Source organism: Mobula birostris, chromosome 19, assembly GCF_030028105.1.
Source record: "Mobula birostris isolate sMobBir1 chromosome 19, sMobBir1.hap1, whole genome shotgun sequence".
NCBI lineage: Eukaryota > Metazoa > Chordata > Chondrichthyes > Myliobatiformes > Myliobatidae > Mobula > Mobula birostris.
This window is the reverse complement of record NC_092388.1, coordinates 57,160,070-57,180,284: the sequence shown is the minus strand read 5'-3', so window position 1 is coordinate 57,180,284 and position 20,215 is coordinate 57,160,070. Positions and strand designations below refer to the sequence as shown.

The 20,215-nt window shown below is 42.5% G+C and overlaps 1 protein-coding gene across 1 annotated transcript; it reads right to left on the bottom strand.

The window, feature by feature from the left end:
- Nucleotides 1-1,602: 1,602 nt before the first annotated feature.
- LOC140212396 (E3 ubiquitin-protein ligase RNF182-like) lies at nucleotides 1,603-6,424 on the bottom strand. Its single transcript, XM_072283143.1, has 2 exons — nucleotides 5,716-6,424; nucleotides 1,603-1,823 (listed from the first exon to the last, which is right to left on the bottom strand). The coding sequence occupies exons 1-2, from the start codon at nucleotides 6,422-6,424 to the stop codon at nucleotides 1,603-1,605; spliced, it is 930 nt and encodes a 309-aa protein (XP_072139244.1).
- Nucleotides 6,425-20,215: the final 13,791 nt, after the last annotated feature.

The window sequence follows — 20,215 nt, the reverse complement described above, 5'->3', positions numbered from 1 at the left end:
CGATGGGCCAAAAGGCCTAATTCTACTCCTCTATCTTATGGTCTTATCAGTCTGTTTCTCATGTTCCTCAAGGTATGTCTCAGTGCAAACTGACCTGGCATTTACTTTGTTATTGACGCATTCAGATTTCACCTCTTTCAAGACACCCATGAAGGTCCTGAATAATTAAACCCTTGGATGCTGTTAGAAACTGGAGCTTGAATTACAATGCAAGATGATAAGGAACCTTTAATATTTTGATTCTGTTTAAGCTTCTGAAGGTTAGTGCATGTATTGTATTTCCACTGAAGTTTTCTGGGAAAATCAGGAAAATCTCAAGTGATTTGAGATTTTTGTGCTTCTCCAATTTGGCATAACCTACACCTTCCAGGATTTTTAGAATTTTTAACTCATCCTGGTTCTCTCTTGTACACTCTTTAATTTCTATGCTACTCTAATTCTGCAAAGCATTTGCACTGTTCCAAAAACGAATTTCACAGGTCCTGACAGGGTAGATAGGCAGCTAACAATTCCTCTGTCTGGGATAACAAGAAACAGGAGTTAAAGTATCAAAATAAGGAGTCAAACATTGAAAGCAGAAGTGACAAAAAAGTTTCTTCTTCCAGACGATGGTAAATCTTTGCAGTTGTCTTTCTAAGAGAGATGTAGAAGATAATTACAGAATATATTTGAGGCAGTGATAAATAGAGTTTAGATTATAAGGGGATCTGGGAAAATAAGTGGCACAGGGGTAAGAGATCAGCCAGGACCTGCTTGAATGATGAAGCATGCATGAAGAGCTGAAAGATATACTGCTGCTACAACTTCCTATTTCTTATCCCTATAAACTCCAGCCCCAAATTCAGTCAAACTACTTATCGGATAACATTTCATCCCAGGTTATGACAGTGTTCTGTCCTGAGAACTGTTCATAACCCAAATAGTTTGCAAATTGAATGTGCGGACGGCTGACAATATATTTAAATAGAAACATAGACCAAACAAGGGTGTTGTGTAGTTAAACCAGGGCGTTCAATTCAACCATTCAGATTTCTCAGCCAGATGAAACGATATTGCTGCAAACTGAGCTCCCGCACAGCAGAAAGTGTACATTGTCGGTTCTACATGTAGATCCAGCTACAAGTGCTCATCTGACTCGTACTACTGTGCCTTAATTCCATTGCAAAAGAGGCAGCAGCCAGCAAATCCATCCCACTGGTCTTCCAAACACGCACCAATATGTACAGGCTACACATAAGTGTGGCATCTGTAACCTGGTGAGGACATCTGCATTGTTTTAACATTCCAGCTGTCACAATATACATCTCAACTTGTCAAAAATCTCATGTTGTCCTTTAAACAGAATGCAAGTGCAACTTTGCAAACTGTGTATTCCCAGTCTTGAAATCTGGCTTAGAAATTTCATCATGCAGTACGTGTGTTTTTTTAATGAGCTGTCTGTTTGAACTGGATCGTAAAACCAATTGCGGAGCATGACCATGACCTTGTCGTGATGCTTAACCATTTGCATCACACTGTTTGAAGCAGATAGGGTACACAGAATCCAAGGAGTGCACAGAAACATCTACCAGGTGACATTTCCACTGGGAAACTGAACTTTTATCAATGTATTGAATATACACTGCAGGTTGCACGTAGGAAAGCGGCCTGAAAAGCTGGAACAAGCCCTCCATCTGTGTTTTGTTTCAGAATCATCAATAATATGTTAGTTTGTTGCAGAAATCTGCCAGAGCAGAATGGGGCGAAAGCCTCTGCGACAAAGGTCTGCAAGTGAAGATTTCCTTTATACTCTGGAGCTTGAGAGGAGCAGTCGCAGTCCCACTGTAACTCCCAGGAGCAGGGTGAGAGGTCTCCCTTCAGGGAGGAGGGGTAGAAAGGCTCTGGCACTATGGGATATTTTCAATAATCTACCACCAGCCTTACCTTACCTCCACCTGAATGAGAAGCAATGGATCCATAAGCTAAAGCTTCCTTAAGAAACTGGACCTAGCCCCTCAACTGCACCTACTCTACTTCAGACTCTGGTTCATTCCAGACAACCTGGTTGACCTAAAACTCAAATCTCCCAGTCTGCAGTACCCCTTGGAGGTCAGATACCTGTATGTTCTACTCAGAAGGAAACAGGATTTCCCCTTCTTAGGTAGGAGTAGAGTTGACCCAGCCTCTGGGCTTGCCAAAATGTTAGAAAGTGGTGGGTTGCATTTTTGTGATGTTCTGGGCTTTACGTGTAAACTGCATTGACTGTAATTCTCTGAAGCTCATCTGCCAAAGCACCCTTGTTGCCTCACTCTGCGTTCAGAAGCATGTCTATTGTATTCCTTACAATGCAGTGTGCTATGCTGACAGTATTTCACCCACTGCGGTAAATGGAAGCACAGGCTTTGCTAACAAGGACCATCTCCATCTTTGCCACCTGCCTTTGGTTTCTCACTAAAGTTCAGGCACCTTGCAGTTTTTGAGTGCACAATTGTAACTGCATGAAAAGGGCCATGGAATTCAGTGCAGAATCCTTTTGTGGTTCCAAATATACAATTCAGATGCCTAAAAAAGTTAGGAGACATCTTTTGACACACTCCAGAAAGATGTCATGCCTCACTGTCATCTGCTGCACCCTTCACTGTCTGTCAGTAATGAGTACACAGCTGAAGCTTCTGTGCAGAAGCAAGATGAGAGGGAGCCTGAGATAGTGGCTGAGGCAGATTGTGAAGTAGGTGGTAGGTTATTGGATGTGTTTTTACAGTAATTAAGAAGCTTTATTTCTTGAGTGGTTACAGGCAGTGTAGCATAGTGTTCAGCTCAACGCAATTACATCCTGGGGTGTTGGAGTTCAGAATTCAGTTCCAAAGACCCGTGTAAGAAAGTTTATACATTCTTCCTGTGGGCATGTGGGTTTCTCTGGGTACTCCAGTTTCTTGCAAATTTCTGCGGATGTACCATTGGAGAGCCTTCTATCTGGCTGCAACAATGTCTTGTATGGGGGGGGGCACGGTGCGAGGGTTTGGCTACTGCACAGGATCAAAATAAGAGTTGTAAACTTAGTCAGCTCCATCATGGACACTAGCTACCATATTATCCAGGACATCTTCAATGAGCGATGCTTCAAATGGTGTCATCCATCATTAAGTACCCCCATCACCCAGGACATGCCTTCTTCTCATTGCTGCCATCAGGAAGGAAATATAGAAGCCTGAAGGCACACACTCAGTGCATCAGGAACAGCTTCTTCCCCTCTACTATCCAATTTCTGGAATGGACATTGGACCCATGAACACTACCTCACTACTTCTATTAATTTTATTTTTGCACTACTTACTAAAATTAACTATTATATATGTATTGCAAAGACAACAACTCTCATGACAGATGCTGGTGATATTGAACCTGATTTTGATTCTGATTCCTATTGCAAAGGCCCTCCTGATCATTACATCTCTTTCCTGCCTCCTCCTTTTACAAAGCTTGTCCTGCTTTGCAGGGCCTTCTTTCCCACCAATGTCCCCATTAGTGCTAAACAAATAAAGCAGCTGAAAAGAGAGAAAGATTCAAACTCAGCTCCACCTTTGATACTTTGAGTGAATTAGATATTTCTTATCTCTTCCCACCAGTGCATTGTCACATTTTTCTCAAAATAACCACATTCTGACTGCAGTAATCCTGCAATCCACTGGTGATCCCATTTACAATATACATTGGAGCTTCTTGCAGCTAAGCAATCTGGCTCCTCCGCAGATGCAACTGGCCAAATCATTGGACCCAGTCTGACAGGTCTGATACCAACACTGCACAAAGGTTACTGTCGCTAACTATCCAATTGGCATCATTCTCACTTGTGCATGTGATATGTGATCTGAGTATCAGATGATGAGGCAAAATGAAAGACTCCTACGGCAAAATGGAAGCAAACTAAGGCAAACCTTTTTCTTTGTGGTCTGGTCATCTACCCAGCATGTTCATGTCCTCAGTCTCTCCAAATTTTCACATAGTCCTTTCTCAATGTTCTATGATTGCAGCTCCATCTCCTGCAAAGTCCTTTGCTCCAAATTTCTCCCAAATATACCTCTCCAATCTCCCAACTTTTCCATCTGTTCGATCTCATTAACATGTCCTATCTCATACAGTGCCTGTCATCCCAGTTTTTGCAAGGTGTTTGCCTCATATTAATTTTGCTGTGAATGGCTTGAATATCACAGATGCATTTTGCTTTTCTTCACTAAGTTTCAGACAAGGTTTAAGTGATCTCCAATTGTGGCATCTAACTTATTTCGATTTATTTGGGAAGTTAATGAGTAAATCATATGAGGAACATTTAATGGCTCTGGGTCTGTACTCACTGGAATTTAGAAGGATGAAGGGTGATCTCATGGAAACCTTTTGAATGTTGAAAGGCCTAGACAGAGTGGATGTAGAAAGGATGTTTCCCATGGTGGGGAAGACTAAGACAAGAGGGCACAGCCTCAGGATAGAGGGGCGTCCACTTAAAACAGAGATGCGGAAACATTTTCTTTATCCAGAGGGTGGTGAATTTGTGGAATTTATTACCACAGGCAGCTGTGGAGGCTGGGTTGTTGGGTGTATTTAAGGCAGACTTGATAGGTTCTTGATCGGACATAGCATCAAAGGTTATGGGGAGGCTGGGACGTAGGGCTGAGGAGGGGAGGAGGGAGAAGAGGATTAGCCATAATTGAATGGCAGAGCAAACTCAAGGGCCAAATGGCCTAATTCTTCCTATAACTTATGGTCTTATAAGCCAGAAGTTGAAACCAATGTTAAAAATAATTACCCTAATTGAAACCTTTCTAATAAATTGGCTCATGTCCTACCTTCCACTCCACAACATTCTGTTTTTTTCGATCCTTTTCGTTATTATTTTATATAATCAGGCTGGTATTCTCACAGACATGTCCTTCAAATTTGCATCAGAGGATGATTTTCTAAGTTCAATATTAACTTCTTATGGTCGTGCTGAAAAATCTGTCCTCAAGTTAATAAATGACAAATTGTACTGTTGCCTTTCCAAGCATACCCATACTTGAAAATATTGCAACAATCGTCAGTCATTATTTCTACTTTCAAAGCATCTGTAAACATCACCTTAATTTCCCTCTATCCTGAACTATGCTACACTCTTCACGACCACTTTCACAAAAGTGCATTTTTCTCTTCTGTTAAGATGTTAGATTATTGCTTTATCAGATTGAGTTCAGTTTGCTCTTTTGCAAAGTCCCGAAAAGTCCCAGAAAATTCATAACCCACTTGTCAGAATGTGTTAAAGACTACATAAATCTATGCTTCAGAAATTTTAACTGAAGGATATTTAAAGATTGTTTTAGGTCCCCTGCTATCAGATGCCCATGAACTGCTTAGATTTAAAGGTGTATTAAGTATCTAGGTAAAGTTCTCTTTCCATCTTTGAACATGATGATTAGAATAATGTACCGTACTTGTTCTTCAAGCTCTGATTGTACTTTCTTTTGAAAAAAATAATGTGCAGTGAGATTATATCACACCTCAAGGAAAAGGACTATCATTATACATAAAAAATTTCGACTGGTGGGAAGGTCTCTTCAGTTACGCAAGAGGAAAATTTACACATTTCACAGCCCAGACCTAAACGACACACAATGCCTAAATTCCGATCAACATTATTGGTTACGGTAAAGCTGATACTTAGTTTTAGATTTTGCTCTCATGAAGATATGCAATCCAAAAATTCATGGCATAAGCACTGACAAAAACCATAGACCATAAGTATAACAAGACTGGAGGGAACCAGACTGACAAAGATGATACCCAGTGTAACTTTCTGAATCACTAGCAGGTAAACGCCAAGAGGCAATGAGCTGAAATACAGTAGCCCCAGTAGCCAGACGAGGATTCTGCCTATCGTCTGGCAGAGTAGGGGAGTACAATTCCAAACTGCCCATTGCTGAGACATTGAGCCCATTGAGTCAAAGCTGGTGTTGTAGAATTCCATGGCCGGTGCTGAACTCTGAGACTGAGGGGAATCCCTTTGAACTTCCATGATGGTAATCACCAGGCAATTTGAGGAACCATGCGATGGGCTTGGAAAGGATGCCAACCTTTTTGGGGAGAGCAATAGCTCAGATGGGTTGTCCAGAGCAAGCTTTCTACTCCTCTCATTGCACGTAAGGGCAGCAATGAAATTGCTGTCATCTGGAAGTCCGCTGACATCTTCTAACACACTTGTCTCATATCTGCAGAAAGGACAACTAATTATGCCTAGTGAGCAGTCTCCAAAGTCTACAATCTTGTATAGGCATTTGGCACACACCCTATGAAAGCATTCTAACAACTTGGGTCGCCTATTCTTCAGATTGTAAGGATTATAACATATTTTGCATTCCAACTCTTCAGAAGGAAACAGCTGTTTTTCTGTAGAAACCTCTGTAGTCTGGCAATTCATAGTGACCTTCCAAAACTCAGTAGCAAATGTTTATTCCAGATGTTTGTAATTTCTATTGGAATGCCATGTAAAATCTTGTAACCATCCAATAGACAGGCTGCAATTGGACAATCCTTGGACTGCTTCTACTATATTCCAGAGAGAAAGTAGGCTGCTTTTGATGATGGAAGTCCCAAATGAATAAATTGTCAGGCTATCTGCAGGGAGAGAAAAAAAGTTTCATAATGTTTGTTGTACAAAACTTTAAACATGTTCAGAGGAACAAAGTTGTTATTATTCAGCAAATAGATGAATCACAACTGGATGTTTGCAATGTATATACTTCTATCCAATATATATCAACCTTTTAAATTTTCCCCTGTATTTGTTCAGGTAAGTGACATTGCCAAAATTAATTAAAAATCAGCACAACAACACTCCCATAATCTGAGGAGTTGTAGTGGGAGTGTATTTTTAACTATGCTGATGCAGTTCAAGATTAATCAATTTCATTGGCAGGTGTGGAATATTCAGTGTTTTAGTCATTAGGCAAGTAATGAAAGAAGCTCTTTATTCTGATACCTAGAATATCGGTGTGGGTGGAGCTAAGGAGCTAATGGCGCCTAACGGCAACTCTTTTGCTTGCATCTTTGGAAACAGCTCTATTTCCATCTTTTTTCTCTTTCAGGGTTCTTTTGAAGACCCTGACCTGGAGTTACACGCTGACTTTGGTTCTTTGAGGGAATGGGACCCGCTCTTGGGGTCTCACAAATGGCTGTTATTCGAGATACCAAGGACGCAGCCTAGAAGATTAGCTCGCCTTTGGAGTTCCAGGATTTCATGGCTCTGGAGGCAGGCGGATTGCAGGAAATCGGTGTGTCGTGGGAGACGGAAGATCAAAAGCAGCAAGCTGGCTGCTGGCTGTGTGCCGTGAGACCCGAATTCTTCAGGCACAGAGCTTGGAAAAAGCAACGCAACAGACTTTAACATCGTAAATTAGAGGGTTGTTTGTTACTTCTCCCCTTTCACTGTGAAATGGGGACACCTCTTTTTCTCTTATTAGGGAGAGAGAGAGCCTGTGGTATGTCGAATTACCGGGTGAATGAGTAGTCTTTGGGGTACTACACGTTTGTGTCTTTATTGATGCTTTGCTGCATGCTTGCATGCTCAGTAGGGGTGCTGATGCTTTTTTGCTGGTGAGGGAGGGGGGATTGTTGCTTTGCTGCTGCTGGGAAGGGGAGCTGGGGGGAGGCTTTGGGGTTTCTAACAATTTACTGTCATTCATTCTTTGGGGCACTTCTCTGTTTTCATGGATGGTTGCAAAGAAAAAAAATTTCAGGATGTATATTTTCATACATTTCTCTGACATTAAATGTACCTTTGAAACCTTTGAAATATTATATAGCTTAGTTACGAGAACATGTAACAAGTTTTAGAAAATTAGGATCATAGAAAAGGAGAAATTGTGTGAATTATCAATGTAAAACTGTTAACAGAAGGCAAACTTCTCTGTAGCAGCCTCTGCAGCCTCAAATTATTGCTCCAAAGTTTTTAGACAATGAAATAATTCTGAAATGTCATCACTATTGAAAAGCAAGGCAACTTCTTGATTCAAATATTAATAAACATTTGGAACAATATGAAATTTGACAAAGGCAGGATATTTTGAAACACATAGTTTTGGTAGATACGAAAAGTTAAGAGTCTTTGTTGACTTTTTATGTGCCTGTTATCAAGATGTGGAGACAACATATAAAGTTGTTTCATGTTCCCAATAATTTCCATTTAACTCAAGAGGCTGATGTCAGTAGACTTCAGTAGTCTGTAAAATCTACAAGGAGTGGCATGTCTTGGTACAGTTGAGCATAGTACTAATGACTGGCTAAAGCTTTCACCACACTTCCAGGAGACACACTATTAAAAAATTCAGGTGAATTTTGCAGTGTTTCCACTGGAGAAGGGTATAAGAATTCTCTCGGACCCCAAGGAAGTGCTATTTTGAAAGTAAGTCGAAAAGTTTAAGTCAAATTTAAGGAAAGAATTTCAAAAATTGGTAACCTTGGCAGCAGAAAGTCCATCCCTGGTATCAGCCTCTAATACACTGCCCCTCCTCTTTGCTCCTTCACGTTAGATGACATTTCCCATATCAAGGCATCTCCAATCATTAATACAACAGACATAATGAAGAACGGAAAGCAAACTACAAGGTTCAGAGTGCATTCAGTGAAAATTTGATTACATAAACATTGAGCCATGCAATCGAGTTTCCAAGTCAAGGTGACTTGAGTCAAAAAATAGGCAAAAATGAGCCAATCAGAGAGGTCAATGTTTCAGTGGTTCGGAGTGTGTATACAGTATACAGCCTGAAATTCTTACTCTTTGCAGGCATCCACGAAACAGGGAAAAAAAAACACTCAATAATGAATGGCAGAAAATGTTAGCAAGCCGGAGCCTCCCCCCAATGCACAAGCAGCAGCAAAATCATCAACCCTCCCCCATTTGCTCCAGTATAAATTTCCAAATGGCAAATCATGTCTCATGATTGTAGCTGAATTTAAATCCATAACAATATGTATGAAAGAAATAAGATTTACATGGATCTTCAGAAGCACTCAACAGTATTCCAGAAAAGTAAATGTTAACGAACATGGAATAAAATTTATGAAACAGATGGCAATTCCCCTGCATCTCCTGAAAGAGAATCAGAGTTAATATTTCATGCCAACTGTTATCAGGGCAATTCTGGCAAGGGGTCTCTGACCTGAAATAATAACTCTGGTTCCCTTTTCAGCACGCTGAGTGTTTGCAATATTTTCTGTAGTTACTTCAGATTTCCAGTGTCTGCAGTAGTTTTGATTTTCAATACGTTTTATCAGCTTGGCATGCTGATTTCAATTTTATTTACTAAGTTTGTATCCATGGCAAGCTGTACTGACTTTGCTAATACTTTGTAAGAGTGATAATGGGTCACATTTAGGTGATTTCATATTGCTCAGTTTCATGCCATTAAAGAGGTCATATCTGTTTTGGAGGCAATGCAGCAGGATTAGGGGATAGAATAATAAGAAACACTTGGATAAACCAACACAGTTCACCCAGGAGGATCTTACACACTGATAGGATTCTGAAGGAAAATCCAGAAAGAAACATTCAGATGCAACTGCTCGGATCAAATTTAATACAGGATCATAGACCCTCACCTCTCACTCCAGCAGGATGTGGTACCCATCTACTCCAAGTAGGCGTCAATCAAACCAGTGCCCAAGAAGAGTGTGGTAACCTGTCTAAATTACTATCTCCCAGTGACATTTACATCCACAATGATGAAGTGTTTTATGCAGCTGGTGTTGAAGCATATCAGAACGGCGATTCAGATCCACCACAATTTGCCTACCAATGCAACAGGTCTACAGCAGATGCCATCTCATTGGCTCTTCACACAACCCTAGAACATCAGGACAGTAAAGATGCATACATCAGGATGCGCTTTATCGATTACAGCTCAGCATTTAATGCCATCATCCTCTCAAAACTAATCAGTAAACTCCAAGACCCAGGCCTCAAAACCCCCTTGTGCAATTGGATCTTCGATTTCCTCACTTGAAGTTCCACAATCTGTTCATTTTGGCAAAAAAATTTCCTCCACAATCTCCTCAGCACAGAAGCACCACAGGGATGTGCACTTAACCCCCTGCTTTATTTGCTTTACAGCTATGACCATGTGGCTAAGTACAGCTCCAATGCCATAAATAAGTTTGCTGATGACACCACTGTCGTGGGATATATCAAAGGGAGTGATGAATCAGCATACAGGAGGGAGATTGAAAACTTGACTGAGTGGTGTAATAGTCATAGTCATACTTTATTGATCCCGAGGGAAATTGGTTTTCGTTACAGTTGCACCATAAATAATTAAATAGTATTAAAACCATAAATAATTAAATAGTAATATGTAAATTATGCCAGGAAATAAGTCCAGGACCAGCCTATTGGCTCAGGGTGTCTGACCCTCCAAGGGAGGAGTTGTAAAGTTTGATGGCCACAGGTAGGAATGACTTCCTATGACGCTCAGTGTTGCATCTCGGTGGAACAAGCCTCTGGCTGAATGTACTCCTGTGCCCAACCAGTACATTATGTAGTGGATGGGAGACATTGTCCAAGATGTCATGCAACTCGGACAGCACCCTCTTTTCAGACACCACCGTCAGAGAGTCCAGTTCCATCCCCACAACATCACTTACGAATGAGTTTGTTGATTCTGTTGGTGTCTGCTGCCCCAGAACACAACAGCAAACATGATCGCACTGGCCACCACCGACTCGTAGAACATCCTCAGCATCATCCGGCAGATGTTAAGGGACCTCAGTCTCCTCAGGAAATAGAGACAGCTCTGACCCTTCTTGTAGACAACCTCAGTGTTCTTTGACCAGTCCAGTTTATTGTCAATTCGTATCCCCAGGTATTTGTAATCCTCCACCACGTCCACACTGACCCCCTGGATGGAAACAGGGGTCATCGGTGCCTTAGCCCTCCTCAGGTCTACCACCAGCTCCTTAGTCTTTTTCACATTAAGCTGCAGATAATTCTGCTGACACCATGACAAAGTAGCAACAACAACCTCTCACTCAGCATCAGTAAGACCAAGAAATTGATTGTAGACTTCAGGAGACGGAAACCAGAGGTCCATGAGCCAGCAATCTTTGGAGGATCAGCGGTGGAGGGGGGTCAGTAACTTCAAATTCCTGGGTGTCACCTGTCCTGGACCTATCATATAAATATTATTGCAAAGAAAACACAACAGTACCTCTACTTCCACAATTGAGTATGCAGAGATTCAACATGTCATCAAAAACGTTGGCAAACTTCTTTAGACGTGGTGGAAAGTGTGGTGACTGGCTGCATTACGGCTTGATATGGGAAAACCAATGCCTTTGAGCGGAAAATCCTACAAAAGATAATGGATTCAGCCCAGTACATCATGGGTAAAGTCCTCTCAACCATTGAGCACATCTACATGAAACGTTGCTGTAGAAAAGCAGTATCCATCACCAAAGATCCTCACCACCCAGGCCACACACTTTTCTCACTGCTGCCATCAGGTGGAGGGTACAAATGCCTCAGGACTCGCACCACCAGGTTCAACAACAGTTACTACCCCTCAACCATCAGGCTCTTGAATAAAATGGGATAACTACAATCATTTTACTTCTGGTGTTGACAGTTGATAGGTGAGACCAGGTAAGGAGGAAGGTGAGTGTGTTGGTTGGGGGGGGGGGAGGTGGGTGGAGGCGTGATGTAAACAACTGGGAGGTGATAGGTGGAAGAGGTAAAGGTTGAAGAAGAAGGAATGTAATAGAAGAGGATAATGGACCACAAGTGAAGGGAAGGAGGTGAGGGACCAGAAGGAAGGGACAGGCAGGTCATGAGGGTGGGGCAGGTGAAGAGAAGGGCTAAGGGGTAACCAAAATGGGAATGATAGAACAGAGAGAGGGAGATTGGAACAGAGGTTCTCTGTTCTCTGGATGAGGCTTTCCATTATCGGATATCCAAGACAGGGATCAGGGTCCCCCTTGTCCTTACCCATTGCCACATAAGCACCGATATCCAGCACATCGCTCTCCACAACTTCTGCCATCTCCAATGGGACCCGACGTGGAGGAGACAGATACAGGAATGTCAGTGAAGGAATGGGAAGTTGAATTGGAAATAGGCAGCCACCAGGAGATCCTGGCTGTTGTGGAGGACAGATTGAAAGTGCTCGACAAAGCAGTCTCCCAATCTGCTTTGCTTTGCCATGATGAGGCCCAACTCAGGTTGGAGGAGCAACACCTCATGTTCCGTCTGGGCAACCTCTAACCTAAAGGCACAAACATTGATTGTTCTAACTCTGCTCTGTTCCCCTCCTCCCCCTTCTCTCTTTTCTCATGCCTCATTCTGGTTAACCTTTCACCCTTCTCACCCCTCCCCCACCTTCATGATCTGCCCTTACCTCCCTTTGGTTCTCCATCTCCTTCCCTTTATTCCATGCTCCACTGTCCTCTCCTATTAGATTCCTTGACCTCTTCCACCTATCCCCTCCCAGCTTCTTATATTATCCACCCAACACCTTCCTCCTGACCTGGTCTCACATATAACCTGTCACCTTCTGCTCCTCCTTCTCCCCCCACCTTCTTATTCTGGCCTCTGCTCCTTTTCATCCCAGTCCTGATGAAGGTTCTGGGCTCAAAACATTGACTGGTTATTCCCCTCCATGGATGCTGAGTTGCTCCAGCATTTCAGGTGCATCGCTCAACACTTCCAGCAGCTGCAGTCTCTCTTCTTACATGATCTTCAGCTTCGGCTCTTTAAAGATTACCCCCTTCATAATTTGCTGAGATTTTCTAGGACCATGGGATTATTTCCCCACCGGGCAGTTCTTTGTGATTTTCAACACATAATGACACAAAATAAAGGTGCAACAAGATAAAGGAACATATAAATTAGTAGAGGATATTGAGAGATAGGGAAGAACAAACAGATCTAGCGCAGTCTGTCAACAGGTCATCAGGAGAGATCAATAAAGTGGCTGAAATGGGATTTGGGATATTCTCTTTAACAGATGAGGCATAGAACATAAGAATCAATAGAACAGTTTAGAAGTCTAGTTACACTAGTTAGAAACATAAACAGTCCTGTCACTCCAGGTAAGCTTGGATTGCACTGGAGATGGTGCTGAGAAGACTTAAGAGGATGTTGCCAGAATATTTTAAAAAATTATCATTAAGTAAGATTATAATGGCAGTGATTTTTTTGTTTTGAACAGAGAATTCAATGATTTGAAACACCTTTCTTTAAATATCTGAAAAATATTTATTCAGAAGTATAGAAATACTTATGTTTGATGAAAGGTCTGTAGCAAAAGGGGAAATCAGTATAGTGTAACATGATGGGTAGATCATGGGTGCCCAATAGATAAAGAATGGACATGGAGGTTCAAACCCAATTTTTAATGAAAACATAACAACACTCTTCTAGATAACTCCAACTTCTGTCTCAATCAAACCTCCAAGAGGACCACAATCATGCCATGGTTTGGAGGCTTGTGTGCTTCAATGACCCGGAGAGCTGTGCTGGCTTGGGTCAGGGCTTTATGCTTTGGCTCTTGGTAGGGTCACCCATGCCAAACAGGTCAAAGGGTAGAGACCAGACTAAGAGTAGTCCACCGATCCTCCAGGTTCAGGGATTCAGCGCAGGGCTAACAACCCCGACTGGTAAAACAAAATTGTTACAGAAACAGCAATGAAGAACCCTTCTATATCTGAGTGCGATGGGATACCCCAGTCTCCACCAGAACTTGTTTGACCAACAGTAGTGAAAACCAAGAAGAAGCTTCTGACACAATGAAGGAAGCTCTGAACACCACCAAAGATGGAGGACCTTCCCTGCTGCCCTAAACACCAGCGGCATAACGAGCAGTAAGTGTGTCTCAATTAAAATAGCTGATCATCTTTGTCTCTCTTAATTGACCCTTAACAATAAGGTATCATGATTTATAAAGTACTGAGCGTCAGAGATTTATATAGTCACTATTATGTCCATTTATTTAACATATAAAATTATATACAAAGATCTGTAAAATATACAAACAAATATGTTAATTTTATTACATAGTTTAGTCTATTACATGTGCCTCAGGATTTTTTCCAAGGGCTGTCACATGTTTTTACCACTTTTTTGTATGTTTATTTAATGAATACTTTGTATAAACCCAGTGATGTAATCATGCAAAACCATCAGCATATTAGCCTCTTGATCTTTGTTAATGGGTTTGAATAGCTCTTGAAGACAATACAGAGGAAAAATTATTTACAACACAGTGTGAAGAACTACAATGGGAAATAATTTATAGTTCCTCTCAACTCTACAGGGTACTTCAAATACTCTTTGAAGTGAAAAACCTTTTCTACCATTCACACTTGAAGGAACTCAGTTTTTCCATAGAAATATGCCACTGATTCTGAATGCCTGTTTTATTTGTTGGACAAGGCCAAGATACTGTGGAAATTCAATATCCTTCTTCAAGTAGCACCACAGGATCTTGTACACTCAGTGATGCAAGCAGATAGGTCCTTGGTTGAATAGCTAACCTGAAAGATGACACCTCACTCTCAAATGATACACTGAGGGTTGGGCTGGAGTGCAGCCTGAATCCATGGCCTGTGACTCAAGTTGAAATTGCTAGCGGCTGAGCCATGAAAACATCAGCTTATTGTGACTGTATAATTTAAAATATTTCTTTGGTTTACAAGAGATTGAGATTTGCACATACATTTCAAAAGTCATGGTCTACATCCATCTCCCTTCCCAGGGAGTGATTGAGGTGGGTCGTACTGATGAATTCAAAGGAGATTGGACAAGTATATGAAGGAGCAGGTGATATGATGGAGATGGAAAGAAGCTTGAGTGGAACATTCACAGAAGTACAGATGAGTTGCGCTGGATGCTCTGTTTCTGTGCTGTATATGCCAGTGTAAGTACAATCCAATTCAAAAAGAAAAGAGAAAGATGCCAACGTCGGAACAACAATAGGCTGGAACTTCAGCTGCCAATCAAAATAAGTGTGTAAGTGATTCTTTCCAGGGATACTTGTCCATTTGTCCTCCATATATGTTATACAAGGAAAAGCACCTAAAGAGGACCAATATTCCCCATTAGTGGACTCTTCTGGCAAATAATATGAGTAGTTCTGTAACTTGCCAATACACCAGTGCTAAGTAATGCCTGTATCTATGTAAGGACAGAGGACCATTGACTCCAGAAATTGCCGTGAGCCATTGCACAGAATGGGGAAACCTGACATACACTAAAGTTGTACAGCTCCAGGGGCATACTGTACGTCCATTTTTCTACCTCTATGCTGGTGAATGTGGTGTGTTCTGAAAGGAAAATCGTACACACCAGAGAGATCAGAAGTGGAAGGTCATTGTGAGAAGTGGTCTGAGGCCTTGGTATCCATGGTGATGGCCAAAGACCTGGTCTAAATGGAACCTCTTACATGTACTCAAGGTTAGCGGCAACAGTAGCAAATCCCGACTTGCACACTACTGAATGTACCCAGTCAGCACCAATCCAGCATGCAGAAATATCTCATACCTTACATACACTTAAAACATAGGAGCTACATCATATGGAAACAATGCAGCCGAATCACCAACAATCCTCCTTTTGCTCATAATCAAGAACTATGGCAACAGACTGCTGGAGGCCCTGGCATGTCCCAAAACGCAAATGGGCTATCATAGACTCAGCTGCCAAGGACCCTTCCTCCTGAACTTACTCCTCCTCCTGCTGACCTTCATTAAGCTCAGATTCTGGTGGGTGCAGTAGATAATTCCTGTTATGGTTACTATTCTATAGATTTGCTGAGTATGCCCACAGGTTGTATATGGTGCCATAAAAGCACTTTGATAATAAAATTTATTTTGAACTTCGAACTGGAATTTGAATTAGATGACAATGGAGCATGAGGCCTTCTCTGAAGTCCATTATACAACAATCCCTGGAAGTTTCAGGAAGGGAACTCATCCTGAGGACCCAAAGGTTCTCTTTGCTGAACTTCCAAAGACCTTTGCCTGTGGTAGTAATTCCCGTCACAACCAGGAGCCCACACTGCAGGAGACATTTTATCTGGCTGAAATATGGCAGGTCTAGAAGATATCCTCAATAAGATGCAAACTTGTTGGAGATGTGTCATTCACCATGAGGAATCTTCTTGCAATGCTCACACACACAAACTCACAAAATGACAGCCTCTGCAGTTCATAACAGGCAGAGACACTTCCTCAAACTGTGTCATCACTAGTGCCGTGGCCCTCACTGCCGTCTCTGTGATGTCTCTCATACAGCAGAAAGAGTTGCTGATAGGGAAGCACAACAGATACATTTGATCACCTGGAAAGAACAATGCCGAAGAAGTTCATGGTAAGTATGACGTTCACCTCGGTAGTACAGCAGAGCGAGCATGAACACAGAATTCCTGTCGTCATCAATGTTCCTTCATATATAGCTCCTCACACCTCAAGTGGAATCAGTAGTGGTGGGAGAAGAATTTTAATACACCCAAAGAAAATATTTCTGGGTGGGTGAGCCCCTTGCGACTGCTAGAAGATGAGTTCATTACATAACTTCAACAGTGTGCTGCTGGTGTAAAATTCACTACCCCCTTCACCGTTTGTCACTCCCATCCCCAGTGTACACACCATTAGATATCTTTAACTTGGCTCCTAGCAGACCTTTGGGTTTATACCTTCCAAACCAGAGTTCTTTTGCCCCTTCTGGTGAGTTAGCCTTGTCCTTGGCCCTACCTTCCTTCTCCTCGTGGTGCTGAAGGTCTTGAGGAATCTGCAATATTGTTTCATCTGTGCAACATTAAAGACTTCCTTGACCTATGCACTGATCCAAGCTCACTCTAAGGTGTCAGATCTTTGAATGAAAGGCGGTCTCCTTCAACTTAATCACCAAAACTTGAAAATAATTGACAATCTTTTTGAATTGTCTCACAGCTCCAGTGACCCATGTTTGATTCTAATCTTAGGTGCTACCTGTGTGCAGGTTCTCTGCATGACCATGTAGAACTTTCCCTGGTGTTCCAGTTTCTTCCAGCATCCAAAAAATGAGCTCATTGAATAATTGGTCACAGTATTATTTCAAATCTAAACCACCATTTTAAGATGCTGCTGGTGAAGCACAGTGAGGACTTGCTAGTGGCAAACAGAATTATAAATTACTGTATTAATCACACCTTCTCTTGGATATGATCTCTGTAATCAATAGCCCGTAACTTCCCTTTTGGAACTGATCTTTTGAACACCAGTACGATCTGTCATGTTTTCAGTGTGAGTTGACGTCTCCAAGGTGCGTTGTGGCAGTGAATGAGCCGATCTTTGGCCATTGTTGGAGCGGACCTAGAGGTGATTTAATGCGGCAGCAGAACTGAGGCGAAGCAGAACGAGACAGCAGGGCCCAGGCCCAGGCCCTGTAGTGAGGAAAGAGCCAAGGTTTTCTCTGAGAAGGCACTGAGGCTTTGGAACGCTTTTCTTCAAAAGACGGTTGAAGCAGAACCTTTTAATAGAGAGATGCTTGAGCAAGGAGGTGAGAAGTTACTGCAGATAAGTTGGAATGCAGATTGAGGTTACAATCAAAGTTCAAAGTACATTTACTATCAAAGTATGTATACATTATACAACCTTGAGATTTGTCTCCTTATAGGCAGTCGCAAAACAAAGAAGCCCCAAAAGAACCCATGAAAATAAAGAAGATTGTCAAACACCCAATGTGCAGAGAAAAATAAAACAAATCGTGCAAACAACAAAAGCAGGCGAGTGAATAGCATTCAGAACTGAAGTTTTATGAAAGGCACGAAGCCAGGCATCACTGCAGCCGGAGCAGACCACAGCCCCAGTTCAGTGCAGAGCCAAGTAAACGTCACGGAGCAGTGAGCAGAACCAGCCTGCCCCTCACCCTTGGTCCTGCCAGCCTGACCTTTTCAACCTGGTCTGGCACCTAAATCATCCAAACATCGGGTTCCTCGCTCTGGGGCCTGGCCCCTACCGCCACAATTCAGCCTGTACCTGACCTTTACAATTTGGCCCAGTGTTTAAATCGATCAAACATTGGGTCTTTTCTCACTCTCAGGGATGTCTTGACTCTGCCTCGCGCCCGCGCGAGCTTCCTCCTCCTCCGCTTTGCTTCACACCCGCTTGCCTCAAGACTCTGCCTCCATTTGCAACGCCTCTGCTTGCCTCTTCATTGTTAGTGGTGATTGTTATTAATAAAGTATGCAGTAGTTTTCTTTAAAAGTTGCTGGTGAATGCAGCAGGCCAGGCAGCACCTATAGGAAGAGGTACAGTCAAAGTTCTCAAATGCATCTCTCCCATTTCACGCACATCTGCTCTCACCCCATCCTCCCGCCATCCTAAGCACATCCCTCCCTTACCCCCTCTCTGCTTTCCGCAAGGATCGCTCCCTACGCGACTCCCTTGTCCATTCGTTCCCCCCGATCCCTTCCCACCGATTTCCCTCCCGGCACTTATCCTTGTAAGTGGAACAAGTGCTACACATACCCTTACACCTCCTCCCTCACCACCATTCAGGTCCCAGACAGTCCTTCCAGGTGAATCGACACTTCATCTGTGAGTCGGCTGGGGTGATATACTGTGTCCTGTGCTCCCGACGCTGCCTTCTATATATTGGCGAGACCTGACGCAGACTGGGAGACCATTTCGCTGAACACCTACGCTCTGTCCACCAGAGAAAGCAGGATCTCCCAGTGGCCACACATTTTAATTCCACGTCCCATTCCCATTCTGATATGTCTATCCACGGCCTCCTCTACTGTCAAGATGAAGCCACTCTCAGGTTGGAGGAACAACACCTTATGTTCCGTCTGGGTAGCCTCCAACCTGATGGCATGAACACTGACCGCCTCCCCTTCGTACCCCACTATCTATCTATCTATCTATCTATCTATCTATTTATTTATTTATCTATCTATCTATTTATTTATTATTAATTTTTTTTTCTCTCTCTCCTTTTTCTCCCTCTGTCCCTCTCACTATACTCCTTGCCCATCCCCCCTCCCTCTTTCTTTCTCCCTAGGCCTCCCATCCCATGATCCTCTCATATCCCTTTCGCCAACCAACTTCCCAGCTCTTAGCTCCATCCCTCCCCCTCCCATCTTCTCCTATCATTTAGGATCTCCCCTTCCCCCTCCTACTTTCAAATCTCTCACTATCTCTTCTTTCAGTTAGTCCTGACGAAGGGTCTCGACCCAAAACGTCGACTGTACCTCTTCCTATAGACGCCGCCTGGCCTGCTCTGTTCACCAGCAATTTTTATGTGTGTTGCTTGAAATTCCAGCATCTGCAGATTTCCTCATGTAGTAGTTTTCTTTGTTTTGTTTGCTGCTGATAAGTAGTCACTGGGCTTCACCAGCACCACCTTAAACTGGCAGTTTAATCAGTTCAATCATGGTCTTATCGAATGGCAGCGCAAGGTTTGAAGGACTGAGTGGTCTACTCTACTTTTGTATTTATATATTGGTATGCCAGAGCCAGGGACAGCTCACTTTGGTCCACAGCAGCTCTCTCTGCACGGGCAGATGCTAACTTCTGTCTTACTTGCTGTTTCAGAGAAAACACTGGCAAACTGCACATCAAGGATGATCAAGCACTGAAGCCTTCCAGATGCTGATTTTCCATAAGCACCCGACTAGCAATACAACCGGGAGAAAAAATTGTGGCTATTAATGTCTATAAAATGTGTTAACCTGAACAGCAGAGTTATGAAGCAAGTACTTTGTTTGAATGAGATTGACACAAGGAGCAAACAGCTGAAGCCCATCCCTGTGTTCAGATAAACAATCATTAAACTAGATCTTTATTCCAGTCAGCTGAACATGTTAATATTTTTATCTGAATCCTAACATTCTCAGTTTTTGGCACTTTAATTGGTTTGGCCTGAACAACTCTGTGGAGGGGTGTCTTCCACCTTCCGTGTGAATCACTTTCAGATAATTCCGCTGCATGCCCTAGCTCTAATTTTTCAGGTTAAAAATAGACGTAAGTAATTGTTCTGAAGTTGCTCGCTTCTGCTGCAGGCATTGCCTCAGCCTCCAAAGGCGTGATAATAGACAAATTAGGTGTGAATCTCAGTAGTCAGAACCGGAGGTTTGCATCTTTAGGGCGCATGAATCAGTTCCGTTCTGATTACTCCAACAAAGATTTATAAATAAATTAGTGTTACCAAACTTTCTCCATCTTTCTGCCAACATTA

Coding starts and splice junctions, on each gene's coding strand:
- LOC140212396 (XM_072283143.1), bottom strand. CDS start 6,424: ATGAATTGCCAGACTACAGAGGTTTCTACAGAAAAACAGCTGTTTCCT. Junction 1,824..5,715: donor TTTTTGTCAGTGCTTATGCC/ATGAATTTTTGG, acceptor CCTGGGAGTTAC/AGTGGGACTGCGACTGCTCC.